The sequence below is a fragment of the Macrotis lagotis genome, chromosome 4 (genome assembly GCF_037893015.1).
Source record: "Macrotis lagotis isolate mMagLag1 chromosome 4, bilby.v1.9.chrom.fasta, whole genome shotgun sequence".
Classification (NCBI taxonomy): domain Eukaryota; kingdom Metazoa; phylum Chordata; class Mammalia; order Peramelemorphia; family Peramelidae; genus Macrotis; species Macrotis lagotis.
This window is the reverse complement of record NC_133661.1, coordinates 153616229-153636336: the sequence shown is the minus strand read 5'-3', so window position 1 is coordinate 153636336 and position 20108 is coordinate 153616229. Positions and strand designations below refer to the sequence as shown.

Sequence of the window (20108 nt, the reverse complement as noted above, 5' to 3'; positions counted from 1 at the left end):
TTATGGTATATGACTATTGTTCTATAAGGAACCATAAATGTTTGGATTCTAGAGAAGCATGGAATGAATAACAGAATCTGATGCTGAGCAAAAGGAACAGAACCAAGAGAACATTTACACATTAACAACAACATTGTGAGATGATACCTTGATGAATGCATCTCCTCTCAGCAGTTCAGAGAACTAGGGCAACCCTTTTAGATCGGTTTTGGGCAATACTATCCCCATCCAGAAGAAGAAAAACAAACAACAACAAAAAAAACCCAGCAAAACCCCCCCAAACCAAACAAAAAACCTTCAGTCTGATGAACACTACATTAACTTTTTTTTATAAAAAAATCTCTTGTGTATTTCTTTCCCTTAATCTTAATTCCTCATACCGAAAATTACTAATCTGTAAATATGTTTAACACAAATGTGCATTTACAATATTAATGTGACTGTTCCCTGCTAAGGGGAGGGGGATAAAAAGGGGAGGAGTGGAAGGAAATTTTGTATCTTAAAAATATACCTATTCATATGGATGAATGTTGAAAACAAAAACAACAAAAAAAAAAGGAAAGTAAATATCTGGTTGGCACTCCACCAAGATGACACCCAGTGGAAAAATGTGTTTATAAAAAGCATTCTAAAAAGCTTATAAAAATTCTCTCTAATGGACAGTGAGCCTCCTCTCGCCAGTCATTGAGAGGCGACAACCGCAATCGATTTCTTTGTTTTCCACTTGGAACACTTCACTGGGGAGTTTCAATTCGGGTGTCGACTGGGACTGCATTGATGGTACTTGGCAATCAGGCCTGGCCATAAATCCAAGCTAGTTTGTTTGCAGAGAGCTCGAGAAAGTGAATTTCCTGGACTTCTCTTCTTTCCTGAGCTGTCTATCGCCTTGTGAAGGCCATGCGTGCTAGGCCAGTCATCCTTGTAACGTTTCCCTGATATAGATATAGATATAGATATAGATATATATATATATATATATGTATATATATATACATATATATATACATATATATATATACATATATATATAGCTACTTTGAAGAAGATATTACAGCTACCCCTACACCCCTACCTCCCCCCAAAACTTCTAAATTCAGTTAGACCTGAAGAATCATAGTCAGAGAAATTACATTCTAGCTCTTTTCACTTTGCTCAAATTCTAAGCATCTCCTGTTCTCTCTGCACTGATCAAAACCTCAGAAACCATTCCTTCTTCCCTCATCCTACCTCACAAACTAACTACTTATTCTTGGCTATTGTTTCCCCCTTTAAAATGATTTGTAACAATATCCTTCCGACCTCAGGAGCCAAGGAAGATCGATTTTGCTTACTGGGAAACTGAGGGCAGGAACTTTTTTTCAGCTTTGTATCTCCAGGGTCTAATACAGGACTTAAGACAAACTTAATTAAAGCTTTTTTGCTTAAAACTCAGAAGAGGTTTTCTTCTTCTGACTTTTAGAATGTTAGGACACTTTCAAAAATAGTTTTCCTCCCCTCTCCTCAGTTGTCTGTAAGGTGTTCGGTTCTTCTTCGGAAGCTAAGGCCGTGTTGAGGTGACTCCACTTCAGCCGGCAGCTAGCACCACTACAAACAAGTCTCCTCCATCCCCTGAAATGGCCATCTCCGAGCTCGCCTGCATCTACTCCGCCCTCATCCTTCACGACGACAAAGTTACGGTCACGGAAGATAAAATTAACGCCCTCATTAAAGCAGCAGGTGTGAATGTTGAACCATTCTGGCCTGGATTATTTGCAAAGGCTCTGTCTAATGTCAGTATTGGAAATCTCATCTGCAATGTAGGAGTAGGTGGACCTGCCCCAGCAGCTGGAGGTGCTGCCCTTGCCGGAGGTGCTGCTCCTGCTAGTGCAGCTGCCCCAGCTGAGGAGAAGAAGAAAGAAGAAGCAAAAAAAGAAGAATCCGAGGAGTCTGATGATGACATGGGTTTTGGTCTGTTTGACTAAATATTTTTTGTAGCATTAAATAAAGGGCTTAATTCAACTAAAAAAAAATAGTTTTCCTTTCCCACTCCCATCCCACCCCATCTCTGAGCAGGATGCTCCTTCCTTGCCTCTGAATTAGGAGTGAAGCATATAGCAAAGATGGAATATATAACTGAAACAGATTTCTTGGTAGAACTTCCAACCAACCAAAAACCATTTAAAGAAAAGAAAGGAGATATTACAACCTTATGGAGTGGGTTCTAGAACTCTATGAGTTGAAGGGGAACCTCCCCCTGCCCTGAGTTGTTGTAAGTTGTATTTGTAAAACTCAATATAGTGTGTGACAGATAGTTGGCTGCTATTATTGTTCTTATTACTGTAGGTGGACCTCTTTGGAGTGAGACCTTGGGTGACAAGGTTCTAGTCCCATTTCTATGGAATCAGATATGATTTTTGACTCTAGGTATTTAACCTAGGTTATTAAGTTTTTTAATTTATAAAGTGAGGATGCAAAATAACAGTTTCTCTCTTAACTAACAGAATTAAGAGGGAAATGAATGTCTTGTTTTGTTCAAAGAATGCCTTTAATTTTCTAATCTGATAAAGGTCTTCCTATTTTTGCTGCTGTAATCAGAAGGCCTTTGGTACATGTTTAGAAAGTATCCAGTGTGATTTTGAACAAAGGTGTAATTGTGATCATGGGAAGGGTTGGAGGGTTCCTGTTGGACCGAAAAATCCCTTTCCCTCTACAGATCTGTAGTCATTACTGGCTTGAAGATGAATAGTGAAGTACTGCTCCATACTCCACTGAAAAAATTGAATCTGTTAACTGGGACTCCCCTTTTGTCCCAATGCCTTATCGCACCTCACTCATACATCTCCCTCCACTATCTCGTCCTACATTCCCACACATCTCAGATAAAGAAGTGGCCCTTTCTTTCTGTATTATCCCCTGATTTCTCTAGTATCTTCACCCCTCTTTCTCTTATCTTCAATATTTTCCTATCTACTACTTTCTTTTCTATTTCTTACAAACATACATATGTTTCTTCCATTTTTAAAATTCTCACTTGATCTGTCCATCCCTGCTAGATTTTCTCTGCTGTTCCATAGCCCAAACTAAACAATTTGAGAAAGCCATCTCAATGCCTCCATTTTCTATGCCCTCACTCTTTTCTAAACTCCTTGCAGTCTCAGCTTTCAACCCAAACTAAACTCTCCAAAGTTACCTAATTGACAAGTCATTGAGTTTTTCTCTGACCTAATTCTCGATTTTTCTTTAATGTTTGACTGTTTAATACCTTGTTTTTCTGTATGATCTTCTCTCTGCTCTATCCTCATCTTTCTCTCTCTCTCTCTCTCTCTCTCTCTCTCTCTCACTCACTCACTCACTCATCCCCATTTTTCTCTCTTTCTTTGGTTCTTCTATCTTTCTAAAGTTTTTGCTGGCTCTTTACATAACTCATGTCCTCTAATGGTGAGTTTCCCTCTCTTTTTGATCTATACTGACTCATTTGCTCACCTAATTATGTCCGATGGCTCAATTATTATCTCTAAATAGATGATTTAGTGATCTATCTATCCCACCCTGTCTTCTTGGCCTACCTTTAAGACATCTTGGACATCTTATGGGCCTTGCAAGTTCAATATGTCCAAAACAGAAATCATTTTCTTTTTCCCAAACCTCCCCCACTTTTATCACTTTCAAGAACATCGCTATACACGCATTCACCCAGGTTCTCAACTTCAGTTTCACCCTTGACTCCTCATTCTCATTTGTCTACATATCCACTCTATTATCCAGTCTTGTCATTTTTACCTTCACATGTACCATATAATTTCCTTTTCTTAATCCACACAGCTATACTAGTACAGTACCTCATCACGTCTCATCTAAACTACTGCTAGAACCTCCCACAGGTCTCCTAGCATCTCTCTCTACTCTGATCAAAGCTCCATTCAACCACCAAGATAATTTTTCTGAAATGATATGATCTCCCTAGTCATTGAGTTCCAGTGATTCTCTGTTAATAATTAATAATAATAGAACCTAATGCTTATATAGACTTTAAAAATTTGCAGTCTTTATCATCTTTCTGCATCAAACAAAAAGCCCACAGTTTGTCAGGTTGAGTTTTTTACAATCCTAGCCAGCCTTCTTTTCCCTTTCTGGCATGCCATGATCCAACTACATTGCTCTACTTGCAGTTCCTTAGGACTTTTCACCTTCCATCTCCAAAATTGTCCTCCATGCCTGGAATCCCTGCCCCCTCACTTCTACCTCAATTTACCTGCTACCCTTCAAGACTCAGCTTAGATACTCCCCTTCACAGAAGGCTTTTCCAGTTCACCCTTCCCTACTAGATGCTAATACCTTCCTGTCAGATTGCCTTCCATCCAATGCCTAGTGATTCATATGTTGTTGTACTCTGTCCCTCACCCCCATAAAACTGTAATACCTTTGAGGACACAAATTGGTTTTTGCCTTTCTTTGTATTCCCAGGACTTAGTACAATTCTAACACTTTAATAAGAACTTCTGACTGACTGCTATAACCTGTATGCATTTCTCAAATTATGAATCATAGAATCATAGATTCCTAGCATTAGAAGAAACATGGTCATCTGGTCCAGTCCCCTTCTCAGGGCATGACTTTCATGTTCCCCAAAGGTGGTTGTTTGATCTTTGTGCAGACCCCTCTGGTATAATAAAGAACTCGTCTGACCTAAACCACTGACATTCCAGGTCAGTTCAGTTTCCATTCCCTTGAGAGGGCAAATCAGCCCTGGGTCTAGGGTGGGCATACAAAATTAAACAGAATTCTATCACTTTCACCTCCTTCCCTTTGTGGGAAACAGGAAAACTGGGTCACAATCCATCTTCCCAAGAATGTGAGGCAAATACAGACATTATCAGAAGCTAAGCCCTTTGGGTGCTTTGGCTTGACTGGCTATGGATGTTGTGATCCCTGGGGATTTGACAAATCATTCAGTCAACAAGTCCTTGGCACAGTACTGTGCCTCTGTGTTCATCTCCTCAAGCATCCCCCTCTCTATTCCTCTGTGCTTCTGATTTGGTCTCAGTCTCTGTCCCTATATGCCCTCTGATTTTCTCTTTGTCCATATTCTTTCCCTGCTTCTGTCTGTTGTCTCTTCTGAGCCTTTGCCTCTGCTTTCGTCACTGCCTTCCTCCATCACTGTGTCTGTCCCCATCTCCTTTCATCTCTGTCTCTTGCCTCTGAGGTTGTAGGAGTATTGTGTGGTTCAGCCTCCAGCAGGTTTTTAGAAACTTCACTTACCTTCCCCTAGGGGGTCCAGGGTATGCAGCATCAGCTGGTAGATGGTGCTGCGAATGGTGCTGTTGTGTAGCGAGGCTGTACTGCTTCCTCGGGTCAGACTGGACGGGAGCTGAGCAAGGGGAGACACCACAGCGGCCTCAGTCTGAATTATGTCCGCTTCAGATCAGGAGACATCATGGAGGATTCTGGTCTGAGTTCCTAGACTGGATTATCACCTGAACCACAAACCCATCCCATAACTCCCTCCTGTCCTGTGGCTGCTTTGGTGACCAGAGTAACTCTGCAAGATCTTCCAGGTGACTTGGCAACTCGCATCATTCAGTGTTTGCAGATACACTCAGACACAGGCACCAATGTTGGATGCACTCACATAACCATATCCATCCATAGCAATAAACATATATGCATGTACATGCATATAACATGAGTGTGCCAGCACACAAATACAACACACTCACAAACATACAGCATTCTTCATTTGAGGCTCTCTATTAGCTATAGTATGGATCACCCAAGCTGTTAATATATCATTGAGGCAGGGGTTGGGGGATTGTCTCTGGATTTGGGGGAAGGAGAAGGAGAGCGAGAAGAGGAAATGATGACTCTGTATCAATGGGTACAGTCTATAGGATCTCTCTTGGAAAATCTCTGTGATGCCATATTCAGTTTTTCCCCCTATAACCCACCCCCAAATTCCAAAGAGAACCCTAGGACAAATTGATGTTCAGACATCTTAAAGTGCAGTGATAGTTTTCAGAGATCCTGTATACCCATCCAGGAGTACACTTCTTACCTCCATTATAAGTGTATTTTCTTTTAATTTGGACCTCATGGGTCTCTTCTTTTCATGCTTCCTATCACTTTAAACTATTAACTCATATTGTAATAGCTGGAAGGGACCTCAGAGATCATATAATCCAACCTCCTCATTTTATGGAAGAAGAAACCGAAGCTGAGAGAGGATGTTAATGACTTGCCCACATGAGGCAACAAAAGGTCATAGAAAGAGCCCTGGGTCTTTAGAAGTCAGGATGCTCTCTGAAACTATGGTTATTCAAATCAAGTGACTTCTCAAAGCCTCAGTTTCCTCTTCTATAAAATGGATATGAAGCTAACAGCACCTACTTTGCAGGTCTATTGTGTGGATCAAATGAAATATTGTAAATCAAGAGCTTTGAAAAACTTAAGCAATGTATAAATATTAAATATATATATTCTTAAGCAATGTATAAATATTATATATATATACATATATATATGTGTGTATATATATATATATATATATATATATATATATATATATATATATATATCCTTTTTGTCCAAAGTCACACAGCTAGTCTAACTCAGGGCTGGAACTAGAATGAAGATCTCTTAACTCCTTGGATCCCAACTATTAAGCCAAAGAGATTCATCTTCCCCCCAAAAAAGTACCTGCTTCCCCCACCCTGGGCTTCCCACACCATTTTAGATCCCAGATAGCACCCACCTTCAGTTTATTGCTATCTTCCAGATCATCCACAGCGATGTCCCCATTGCCTGTCTACAAACAAGGATAGGAGTCACAGGAGTGTCATACCAATAACAGCCCCCCAGGCCACCATACCCACTTGCATTCTGGATGTTCAGTGAAAACCACCCAATGCCATGCTATTTATCTGACTGTTGGAAGTATGTCTCATCTATATCCAGGAGTTAATCCAATTTTAGAAATTATCTAACTCCCTTAGATTGATATTTAAGCCCTTCCATTATTTGGGCCAATTGACTTATTTTCTTTTTTAAAAAATTGTTTATTTTATTTTCAATTTTTGAAACATAAAAAGCATTTCAATAATGTAATAAAAAGATGATTGCAAATGAAACTGCAAATCTATAGTGTACAACTTGTTACTCCTTTTAAATATTTAATAAACTTTGATTAAGTTTCTTTTTTAACTGAAATCTTATTGTCTGATCTTGCTACCTCTTATACTTTATGTTTCTTCCTTAAGGATATGATTTCTTTCTTATTGCATTCAATTTGGATTAATATATACCATGGAAACAATGTAAAGAGTGGCAAATTGCTTTCTTGGGGGGGGGAGGGAAATAAGATTAGGGGAAAAACTAAAACTCAAAATAAAATCTTTATAATTAAAAAAAAAGTTTCTTTTTTTTCTTTTATCCCCTCACCATCCTACTCATTTCCCAATATTGCTCTTTAGACCTGTACAGTTCTAGTGCATTATCTTCAGAATACCATGGTTTTTTCTCATCTCTGAGTCTTTTGTCATACCATACCATAGTCATACCTACCCAAATCCTAGCACCTATCTCCAACTCAAAGCTTTCTTGTGAGAAACATAGTTGGAAGAACTCCCACCTTCCTGAAGTACTGTGTCCTTCAATTGGTATTCATCCTATACTACTTTGTGATAACTGCTGATATTGTTATTTCATTTTTCATGTAGGTAACTTTTGCTTTCTAATCATATTGTTAGTTTGTGGAAATCAGGGATTATCATATATCAAAAATACCATCTAATAGGTTCATTGTATTTTTCATGTAACATGTATTATTATGTGATACCTATTAGATGGAATTAATAATAATGATGATGGGCAGCTAGGTGGTGCAGTAGATAGAGCACCAACCCTGAAGTCAGGAGTACCTGAGTTCAAATCCAACAGAGTACCCTGCCTTGGGCAAGCCACTTAACCCCATTGCCTTGCAAAAAACCTAAAAAATAATGATGATGATAATAATAATATTAACAATAATATCTGATATTTGTAGAATGTTTGAACTTTTAAAAATGTTTTCATATCTTTCATTATTGTAATAAGTATTTGGAAATTTTTTTGATAAATAAATAATGCAACTTCTATTAACTACAGTATTGGCATGTCAAAGGATCTCTCTTGTTGGCCCCAGTTTGTGCCTCAATTAATCATCATATATCTTTAATCTATCTATAATCATCATTATACTCCCTCTTCCACCTGCATGACATTGAATGGAATGGTTTCTCGTTCACTCTATATATTTAGCCTGGGGTTTCTTGACTTGTCCCCCTTGTCTTCTGATGGAGTCTTAAAATAAGATTCTGTTGAAACAGCATAAAAGTAACTAAACTGAGGAAATTGGGTAACAGCTGAAGTTGAGTTTCCGGAGCATTGTTTCCTAGCTTTCTTCAGTCCATGGCATACCAGTGAATTTATTAGCTCATTCAGGGTCAGAGGTGAGGATGGGAGGTGAAGTATCTCCAATCTAGTAGAGTCTGCCCAAATATGGACAATTATGTAGGACCATTCTATAAAACTTTTGAACACATGATTCCTGACTTCAGATGGACATAATAAGCAATATTTTGCCTAAGATAGTCACTTTGTTATTCACTCTGCTTTTCTGACTCTTCAATGCTGTCTTCTTAGAGTTTACATAGTTTCAAAAGTAGTTTCTACTAAGTGAATTGTTCTTTTATTGTACTTTTTGTTCCCATTAATAATAATTCAAAATACTTGTTCTGAGCATTTTGAACTTTCATCTAGATTTTTATCATCCAAAATTTAATTCTCACAATAAAAGTAGTTCAGTTTGGAAGGAGTATAGTATAGTATAGTATAGTATAGTATAGTATAGTATAGTATAGTATAGTATAGTATAGTATAGTATAGTATAGTAAAGTAGACTCTCCCTCCTTTCCTTTCACCTTCCCTTCCCTTCTTCTCCCATCTGCCCTGGGACAGGTAGTGGGCACAGTGGATAGGGTGCTGGGCCTGGAGTCAGGAAGACTCATCTTCCTAAGTTCAACTCTGGCCTCAGACATTTACTAGCCATGTGATGCCGGACAAATATTAGCAGATTGGCATTTATCTTATACTGCCATGTGGTAGATGCTGCATTATTATTTCATGTGTAAAACTATTGACCCTCAATCATATGGTAAGCTCCTAACAGTCAGGCCTGATTGTATCTCAAAAATACCCCTGAATAGGTTTGAGAGCCATTTTTAGTCATCCTAATACATATCTGTACACTGGACACAGATGGCTCCAGAGGAAAGAGTGAGGCTGGTGACTTTTCACATCACCTCCTCACTTAAATCTAATTCAAATGCTTGTCATTGTATCACCTCCCTGATGTCATTGTCTTCTTTGGGAACAAAGGTCTAGTAACAATAATAGATTCACTGTGCTTGATGGGAATAAATGTGCAGTTATAAAGCTGTTACAAAAGACTTTGGAAAGATAGATTGAGCCAGACTGGTATTGAATTCTTCAACCTGAATCTTTATTCCTCTATGGCCTCTTGATTCTGTCTCAAATTGAGACTATTAGCTCTTTAAAAAAAGGTCTTGGGGAAGCTAGGTAGCACAGTAGATAGAGCACCAACCCTGAAATCAGGAGGACCTGAGTTCAAATGTGATCTCAGACACTTAATAATTGCTTAGCTGTGTGACCTTGGACAAGTCATTTAACCCCATTACCTCAAATAAATAAGTTTTTTAAAGTCAACTTTAAAAATTCAACACAAATCTGACCTGGTCTTTTGTTATACATGCTCTTGTTTTCATCCTTGTCTTTCTAACCCCCAGAGTTGGATTAATTTTCAATTTAAAAAAAAAAACTGAAGCATTATCTTAGAATCTCCTCCAGTTCAAAACAGAGTACCCTGCAAAAAGTAAGTACTTAATTGGTTTTTGTTGAGTGATTGAATAAAACTACTCAACTTGTTGGCAGCAAAACTGAGGCTAGAACTCAAATCTCATGGAGGTCTCTCTTGGCCCAGTGTTCCATCAATTAAACATTACATAAAATAACTCAGAATTATAGCCCTAAAACCCCCATCTGAAGCATACTGAGATCTCAGTGGATAGTTCATCATCAACATTTTGATGGGTCTGACTTACGCATTTAGAAAGGAACATATCCACAAGAGGATAGTTTTATACAGAAACACTTGACCATCCAGTCATCCTCTTCTTTCTCTACCATGGCCACCTCAGCAACCCTTTTCTATCCTCTGACCAAATATTGGCAAAAACTAAGTAAGGAAATCCAAGAGTATATCATTTATACCCAATAGAGATTGACTGACACTTCTTTGCTCAAAAATGAAATACTAAGACACTGACTCCTCTCTCCCATACCTTTTTGTTTCAGTGGAACTATCAATCATGCTTAAGAAGCCATTTGTTTTCCATTGTGGGGGATGGGATGGGAGGCTATAAATGATGAGAATCACTTGTTTATCATTCCCTAACTCCTGTTTCCTATCAATGTATTCTTGAGTCCAGTTTCTTTCTCTCCTATCCCAAAGGTAGATGAAAAGGCAATGGAGCTCAATGGTTTTTCTCTGGCACTTCCTACTATAACTTTGTGCAAATATTCATGGGACATCAGGTTTCTCAATTGTAAAAAGTGAGGGGAACTATATGAAGTCTAAAATCCTTTCTAACATTATACTCTTTGTATTGAAGCAGGGTGATTACATGATTCTTCCTCTTGTCCCCTAATCCTTATTTTCTTTCAAGAAAAGCCCTTTCTAAGGAACCTAGTCTAGCATTAACTTTTAGGATTAAATGACTTGCCCAGGATCACACAGCTAGTCAAGTGTTGGAGACTGGATTTGAACTCAGGTCCTCCTAACTCCAGAGCCACCTAGAATTGACTTTCTAATGCTTCAAATTCTCAAGGATTCTCCATTGTAAACTTCACTCCTAGACTAATCTTCCTCCCTGTGTTTCTCTATTCCTGACCTTGCTGTCTTCTCCTCCTTCCCTACCATCTCTCAAATCTCTTCCTAGTTACTCATTTTTAAAGTCAATGTTAATTAAAATAAGTGAGAAAAGTCAGTCACCTTCTCCTTTAGTCCTCCTCTCCATCATCTTATGATAGAGGAAAGAGAAGCTGTTCCATTAGATATCTACCAAGGCACCAAGTAAAGAGTATAGTCCAATAATAAAATTTGTACCCTTCCATGATAAAAGGATATTCTGGAAAAATAATTTGTTCATTTTTAATGGTGGAAGTTAAATAATTTATTGGAGTGAGAGTTAGAGTTTTGCATTAGATTCTTTTAAACCATGACTGTACACTACAAACATGGTTTACCTAAGATAAAATAGGAAGTCCTCAAAACCTTTTTATGAATTCAGAAGAAAATAATCCACCCTTGGACTAGCTGAAAAAGTCTGGGTGAATAGTTACACTAGTCAAATCAGAGGAGGTCTTGGTCACTAAAATTCAGGTTTCAAGGATGTCTAAAACAGATAATTCCTCTACTTTTTGGTGAAAATGGAGGGGAAAATCTATGGTAGCTAAACAGACAAAATCCACCTATTTAGAAATAAAAAGGTTTTGAAAATCTGACAGCTGATTCTATGTTGGAGTGATCTAAGAGTTAACCCTAGTCTGAATTAATGAATATTCCTAATTAAAGAATTAGAAAAAAGAAAAAAGGAAGTTTCATTTCCATAAAATACAGAATGTAATGCTTAACTGCTAACAACACACTGACAGCAATTATTTGCTATCATAGAAAGACCACTGTAATGGGAATCAAGAGACTTCCTCTAGTCCCAGCTCTTCTACCAATTCTCTGGGGGCGAACTTGAGGCACACTTAACTTCCCTGGACTAAATTTCCTTATTCTGTAAGAAGTTTTGAGCCTAGGTAGTCCCTAGACCCCCTGCTAGCTCTAGCATCCTTTGATTCTTACAGAGCTCCATCTTGGTAACCCTTAGTAAACAAAGAAGACATTGATAATAAGCACATTAGCCTGTTGCACAGCAACTTGCGTAGTTTAAAACAATTTGTTTCTTTAGTACTTGATACTTCTTTAGTGAAATTTTGATTCTATTACTTATTTAGAATACAATGTTAGATCTGGAAATGGCTTTGGAAAGGCCCCTTATTTTACAGATGATGAAACTTTGACCCAGAGATAGCAAATGTGAGACTAGAACTCAGTTCTTTCAGACCAGTGTCCTTCCACACTATAGAAATGATAGAGGCAGTATCTCCTGCATGATTTTGCCAAGACTGTGTTGGGTGCAGCACCAAAGCTACTTCAGAGAAAGTATCAGATCCATCTCTAGAAACCTGAGATGAGTGGGCTGTGAGCCTTTCTTCATCTTGGCTCACATCTTCCAGAAACAGAATACAAATAAGTTTTTGCTTATAATCCTCTGAGTCCATTTCTACAGTTTTAAATTTATTTTCCCAATAAATTTCTTGATATAAAGAAATCACAATTTTCCCCCACTCAATCCACAGCTTCTTCTGTCTCTTTAAGGTTGAAATGAGAACAAATAAAAGAAGGTGGCTTAGCCCTACCTGATCTAAAATTATATTATAAAGCATCAGTCATCAAAACTGTTCGGTACTGGCTAAGAAATAGAGTGGTGGACCAGTGGAATAGACTAGGTGCAAAAGCAGGAGACGATTATAGTAATCTGCTGTTTGATAAACCCAAAGAGTCCAGCTATTGGGATAAAAACTCCTTCTTTGATAAAAACTGCTGGGATAATTGGAAGTTAGTATGGAAGAAACTTAGATTAGACCAACACCTAACACCCTTTAACAAGATAAGATCCAAATGGTTACAGGATTTAGACATAAAAAAAACGATACTATAAGCAAATTAGAAGATCAAGGACTAGTTTACCTGTCAGATCTATGGAAAGGGGAGCAGTTTATGACTAAGGAAGAGATGGAGAACATCACCAAAAGCCAACTAGATGATTTTGATTACATTAAATTAAAAAGCTTTTGCACATTTAAAACCACTGTAACCAAGATCAAAAGAAATGTAGTAAATTGGGAAACAATCTTTACAACTAATGATTCTGACAAAGGACTCATTTCTAAAATATACAGAGAACTGAGTCATGTTTTTAAAACAAAAAGCCATTCCCCAATTGACAAATGGTCAAAGGATATGCAAAGGCAATTTACAGATGAGGAGATCAAAGCAATCCATAGCCATATGAAAAACTGCTCCAAATCATTAATTATTAGAGAAATGCAAATTAAAGCTTCTCTGAGGTACTACCTCACACCTCTCAGATTGGCCAATATGACCAGAAAGGATAATGATCATTGTTGGAAGGGTTGTGGGAAATCTGGGACACTATTACACTGTTGGTGGAGCTGTGAACTCATCCAACCTTTCTGGAGAGCTATTTGGGACCACACCCAAAGGGCAAAAAAAATGTGCATGCCCTTTGATCCAGCAATACCACTACTGGGTCTATACCCCGAAGAGATGATGAAAAAGGGGAAAAACATCACTTGTACAAAAATATTTATAGCAGCCCTGTTTGTGGTGGTAAAGAATTTGAAATCCAGTAAATGTCCTTCAATTGGGGAATGGCTTAGCAAACTGTGGTATATGTATGTCATGGAACACTATTGTTCTATTAGAAACCAGTAGGGACGGGATTTCAGGGAAGCCTGGAGGGATTTGCATGAATTGATGCTGAGTGAGATGAGCAGAACCAGAAAAACACTGCACACCCTAACAGCAACATAGGGGTGATGTTCAACCTTGAAGTACTTGCTCATTCCATCAGTGCAACAATTGGAAACAATTTTGGGCTGTCTGCAAAGGAGAATGCCATGTGTATCCAGATAAAGAGCTGTGGAGTTTGAACAAAATTCAAGGACTATTCCCTATAATTTAGGAAAAAATACAGATATCTTATTTTCTGATCTTGTTACCTCTTAGACTTCTTGTCTCTTCCTTAAGGATATGATTTCTCTCTCATCACTCAATTTGGATCAATGTACAACATGGAAACAAAGTAAAGACTGACAGATTGCTTTCCATGGCGGGGGAGGAAAGTAAGATGGGGGGGGTTGTAAAACTCAAATAATATCTAATAAAAAAATTTAAAAAAAGGAATGAGAGCAAATAACATGAAGTAATGATCCCTGGGGACCCCTTCCAGAGAAAGATAGATACTAATACTCCAAACTTCTATGTGTTATCTTTTGTTTTAGTCTATGTAGATCATAAAATCTCAAAGGGAAGGACAAGAATTAATATCTTAGATCATATTAGGTACTCAATCACAAATTTATAACTGGAAGGTAACTTAGAAGTCATCTAGCTTATTCTCCTTCATTTTATAGGTGAGGAAACTGAGGTCCCTGTAGATTAAGTGACTTGTTCAAAGCTAGGGAGCTTGTAAGTGACAGGCAGGATTTGAATCATATTCAACAGGAGACTTCTCTCCCTGCCATTCCTCCTCACTCTTAATTGTGAAGAAGATGACTTGCCCTCTTCCTTCTTCTCTTTCTTCAAACAATAGTCTAATGACAATTTGTAAACTAAGAAGTTGTTCAGAATGCTCTTGCTCTTTTCCATAAAATGATGCCTATTTGGTTATTGGACTTCACTCTTTACTTATTTTATGGTCAGCTTAATAAAGTCCCAATCTCCCATTTTAATAACTACTTCCCCTCACCTCACACTAACCTAGTGTTGGAAAGATTCATCATGATATAGCATGTCAGAAACGAGATACCTAAGGAGAGTTGCTAAAATTGGAAGACTTCCTACTGGATCATATCATAGACTGATCAATAGGCTCAAATGGCTAAATTCTTTATTCCCCCATCTAACTCCCTTGGTATCTAAGAAAAGCTAACAGATAAGTCTATGTTGTTTGGAATTTGACTAATGCAAATCAGCATACTCATCAAGCAAGATATTGAGTATCATAATAAAATCCCCATATGTTTTCCTATTCAAGTACTTCATATCACTCCCTGTGTATTCTGAGGCTCAGATAAAAAAAAATTTCTTCCCTAGGAAACCCCATTCCCTCAACTTCACACTCCCTCTCCCACTTTCTTACTGGGATACTTACAAATTGGAGTTTGTTTCAGATGCAGTGTTTAACCAAACCTTTTTTTTCTATCCTGATTCCCACAGTTGGTGAGATTTCTTCACAAACCTGGAGAATCCCTCCCCTTTCAGTTTCCAAATTCTCCTCTTCTGCCATCAAAAAGGAGGAATCAACCTTTTTACAATGTTCTCTCTCACCCTACCTTTTGTGGATTCTGCTCTTACCTTTCTGAGGCCTGCCTCAATCATAATCTTGGCCACAGTCCTCCTGTTGAGCTGTTCTTTGACCCAGACCTCAAGTTGTTGGTTCTGCTTCATGGTAAAGACATAGAAAGCATAGGCCATGAGGAGCATTAAGCTCTCCCACCAGGTGATCAGGCTATCCAAAAAGAAGAGGATAAGCAGCATCAAGTCAAAGATATAGAAGGAGACATCTCGGAACAGGGGCCACCAGGTGAGGTTGAGGATTTCTCTGGAGAATAGGGCACAAGTGCCAATGACAAAGAGGATATTGAACACAGCAGAGCCCACAATCGTGCCAATGCCCACATTGCTATGGGAGATGAAAACACCAATGAGTGAGGTGAAAAGTTCAGGAGCAGAGCCCCCAGCTGCCATGAAGGTGGCTCCAGCCACATCCTCGGAGATCTGTAGCTTATCAGTAATGACTCCCAAGGCTGGAACAAAGTATTCATCACACACAATAGCCAAGGCCACAAATACATACATCATTCCAAAGACATGTAGGACTACCCAACCCTGCCTCCGCTCCTCCACACTGAACAGATCTGGAGGGTATTCTGCCTTGGGATGAAGGTGTAACAGGTCAGGAACTGTAGGGGAGCTATGAGTAGCTTCATTAAGAAAAGGGGTTGTGTTCATTGAAGGGGAGAGGCTGGCAGGAACTGTTGGGACAGGTTTTGCAAATACACAAGACTGGATCTGGGTGGTGGGGACAACAATGCTCATAGCAGATGAAGTTGTATTATATACTCCTTCCCTGAGAGTGGTTGTAAAGGTTCTCTTCATCATTATCCTGGTTGAGGAAGTTCTTGATGTCAGTCCCCTAGCTCTGGTTGGCATAGTCAGAATACCCAATCCAGAAGTATTCTTTTCCTCTGTTGTGCTAGGTGTCATAGTGCTTGTCTTCATCATTGTTTGGTGAACAGTCGGGGCATTTTCCATTTCTCTTCTCTTAGTGGTATTTGACTTCTTTTCCTCTAATTTCTTGGAGGGAGTTTGGATGTTCTTCTCCACTGCTCTCATAGGGGAAGTTGGGGTGGTCTCCAGTAGTTTTTTGGAGGTAGTTGGAGTGTTCTTCTCCACCACTCTTTTGGGGGTAGCTGGTGTATCCTCCTTTATTCTTTTAGGAGTAGTTGAAGTTGTTTCTACTACTTTTGTTGGAGGAGGTGAGACAGTGTTCTCTATTATTCTTTTTAGAATAGTTGAGGTGTTCTCAACTATTCCTTTGGGGGTCCTTGGGGTATTTTCCACTGTCCTTTTGGAGGTAGCCAGAAGCTTCTTTTCCACTGTTTTCCTAGTTGTCATTGTGTCATTATTCTTCACTTTTGTCTTGGGGATAATCATGTAGTTCTCCATTCCTTTAGGTGTAGATGAGGTAGAATTCGGGACATTTCTGCTGAATGTGGCTGGAGTGTAGTTCTTCACCATTTGCTTGCCTGTTGTTAAGGTATAATTTTTCTTCTTTCTCCTAGGTGTTGCTGGAGTCACTGGGGTAGAGTTATTCACTAGTCTCCTGGGTGTATTTAGGTTTTTCTTTGTCACAGTTGCCGAGGGTGTTGACTTTTCTCTGCCTTCTGTAACTTGGGAATCCAGCATCTTTGCTCTCATTTCTAGACTGAATTTCTGATGGTCACCGATTGATGTTACTGTTTCACTGCTAGGAAGGTCCCTACTGGACATCTTCACAGGGTGCTGGGAATACATAGCTGTCCATAAAGTAGGCAGGGCCGAGTGGCTCCTCAAAAACTGGTAAGTAGAGCCAATGATTATCATGCCCAAAAGGAAGAAGACTCTATTCCACTGAAGCCTCTTATGTCGGCCTAACCGTTTCTTTTGTCCCCAAAATTGAATCAGCTTCCCCATTGTGACCAATAGTTCTTAGAGAAGGATTCTCAGTCCAGTCACTGGAAAACAGAGTTGACTCCAGGATTCTGGGAGGTCATTAGCAAAAGTCATGAAACTCAGGAAGTGTTTGCAAACCTGAAAAATAAGATATTTTTCTCTAAGAAAGTATATGGAACCCTAATTATATGCAAGTGAGAATCCCAGCCTCAGAGACTCTTAAGATTTATGTCACAGTCTTTAAGGACAAGTCCCCTGAAATGAGGAAGAGTTTTATGCAATGGGACAGTGAAAGGAAGAAGTAACCTGCCTTGTTCATCTTTTCTGTGGGAAGACTATGGGAAGAGCAGCAATAAAATAACTTCCAATAATACGGATACCACCAGTTGACCTCTGAGAGAGAGTCAGACTGTTCTGAGAAGGGCAATCAAAAGATTATTAGAACCAGAAGGAACCTCAGATATCATTTGTCCAACCCCTCATTTATAGGTGAAAAGGCCATCCCCAGAGAAGGTAATCCCCAGAGAATTTAGTGACTTTTCCAAGGTCACATAACTACTGAATGACAGAACCTAGACTCAAACCCTGGCCTCCTTATTCTCAAATTCAGTGCCCTTCCATCCCTATTCTGCCTTTTTTTATTTGCTCCCCATCTCCACTAATCAATCATTTTCTCTACCAGGCTTGAAGGATAAGGCACTGGTCTGCTCAGCAACTCTGACAATATTCCATTGATGATATTCCCCTTAGATATAGTGAAGGGATTTACTAATAGTGGGAATGAAGTAGAAAAGGGGAATTCTGAGATAGAAAACAAAAAAGGAAGGTCAGGACTAAGAAAGTTGAATGTTTCTATTTGCCATTCTAGAAATAATCACTGTAAAGAAACAATTGAGAGGTAATAAACATTTTCTAAGCAATTGCTTGAGGGGTTCTTCAAGTTGAAGTGCAATAGTAATGAAGAGGTTTGACTTTGAAACTTAGAATTTGGTAGATTTGTAGCTGGAATAAACTTTAGAAGTCAGCTAGGCCAGTTTGCTTATTTTATAGATGAACAAATTTAGGTACAGAGACTTTTGAATGACCAACAGGCACACAGGTAACTAATAGCAGATCCAAAATCTGAACCCAGGACCTTTAACTCTAAACCTAAAACTCATAGCACCTTTCTAAGATATTTAACCAACAATGAGTTTGAATAGGAAACAGTTGCTCTTCTTGAGTTCCAGGTCTGGAGACCAAAAGACTCATTTTTCTAGAGTTTAAATCTGACCTCCGATACATACTAGCTATGTGACTCTGAACAAGTTACACAACCCTGCTTGCCTTGGTTTCCTTATCTGTAAAATGAACTGGAGAAAGAATGACAAATCACTCCAATATCTTGACCAAAAAAATAAACATTGGCATCACAAAGAGTCAGATACAACCAAATGACTGAAAAATACACTATTGTGAACATTTTTCAAAAAGAGAATTCATATTAAATCTCTAATTATGCCATTAGAAAATTATAAAATTTTAACCAGATAAGTATAGTATGATTTTGCAATTAAGATCATAGATTTGGCAGGGAGCTTAAAGCTCATTTAAGGTTGTCCAAAAATGGAATGGTTGCCTCAAAAAGTAATGAGTTCCCCTTCCTTGGAGATATTCAGGTTTGTCAGTTTTATTATAATAGGAATTCCTTTAAGATTTAGGTTGGAATAGAAGATCAGTGAGGTCCCTCACCACACTCATATTTTGAGATTCTGGGATTCATCTAATCCAACTTCCTTATTTTATAGAGATGGAAATTGAGGCCAGGAGAGATGATTTGCCTATTCAGGTTGTATATAATAGGAATGGAAATTCAAGCCCAGCCTTCCAATTCCAAATCCAACACTCAGTTCTTCACCACATTACCTCTCCAATCCATTTGTCCATTTCAATCCTATTCTCTTGCCCTTTGATAAAGGTGACTTCAGTTAAAGAAGAAGTTTTGGGCACTTCCTGACCTAAATAAAACATTCAAAACTGAGGCTATATTACTTGAGCCATGAGAAACCAAATATCATCTTGATTACATGTCTGCTTCCCCATAGCACCTGGCCATTATGCCTACCATGTCAGAAGACATGTCTAGTCAGGCCATTTAATAACAATAATAATAATAATAATAATACTGAAAATAAAAGTAAAAGTATGACAAATGGACAATAAGATCATAGGATTTAAAGTTGGAAATGACCTTAGGGATCATAACGTCAAACCCCCTCATTTTGTGGATGTCAGCAGTAAGTGACTCATACAAGGTCAAACAACTAGCTAGTATCAGAACCAAGAACCTAGGTTCCCTTACCTTTAGTCCAACACTCTTTCTATTTCTAAAGAAATGAAAGTAATTTTTAAAGCTAAAAGAAACCAATAGAAGACAAGACAATGTATGATTTTAATTTACTCAATTCTCTTGCATATAATCATCCTTTGAAAGATACTTGCAACCTAACAGGTCTTTTTGTTAATGTTACACCTATACTTTATAGCAAGCCCAGATTTGAATCTCATTAAGAAAATTATAAAGGTTGCTATAGCAGTTCCCTTTCTACTTTAGGCTTAACCTGTATTATGCAAAACTTGAGATGAGCCAATACTATCAAATTGCCAAATTTACCTTCAAACCATGATATCCAAGTTGAAAATATGGACCATTGGTGGAAACTTCTCAGTTATGGAAACTCTCTGGACTCCCACCTTCATAGAGTAGAAACGAGGCTGGAGAAGACTGGTAGTGAATTCTCCCATTCTCATTCCCTTCTTCTTCCAGCTGAGCATTAACACGAGGCAGGGTCGAGTGTGAAGGGCATATCAGTGGAAGAATATGCAATCCCATTTAATACCTGCTGCCCTTAAGAAGCTTACAAGGTATTGAACAGTTTCAGGTGTGGATGCCTCTGAATGAGCT

At 38.5% G+C, this 20108-nt stretch overlaps 1 protein-coding gene and 1 pseudogene across 1 annotated transcript in view; one reads left to right on the top strand and one right to left on the bottom strand.

Annotated features, from left to right (window-relative positions):
- The window catches only part of SLC24A1 (solute carrier family 24 member 1), a 45706-nt gene extending 28521 nt beyond the window's left edge, over positions 1-17185 (bottom strand). Inside the window, exons 1-5 of the mRNA XM_074236218.1 lie at positions 15305-17185; positions 6728-6781; positions 5239-5347; positions 1676-1878; positions 679-814 (exon numbers count right to left, since the gene is read on the bottom strand). Of these exons, the coding sequence (XP_074092319.1) occupies positions 679-814; positions 1676-1878; positions 5239-5347; positions 6728-6781; positions 15305-17185 (2383 nt within the window). The remainder of the gene's footprint in view (positions 1-678; positions 815-1675; positions 1879-5238; positions 5348-6727; positions 6782-15304) is intronic.
- On the top strand, positions 1499-1993 carry LOC141521652 (large ribosomal subunit protein P1 pseudogene; annotated as a pseudogene).
- Positions 17186-20108: the final 2923 nt, after the last annotated feature.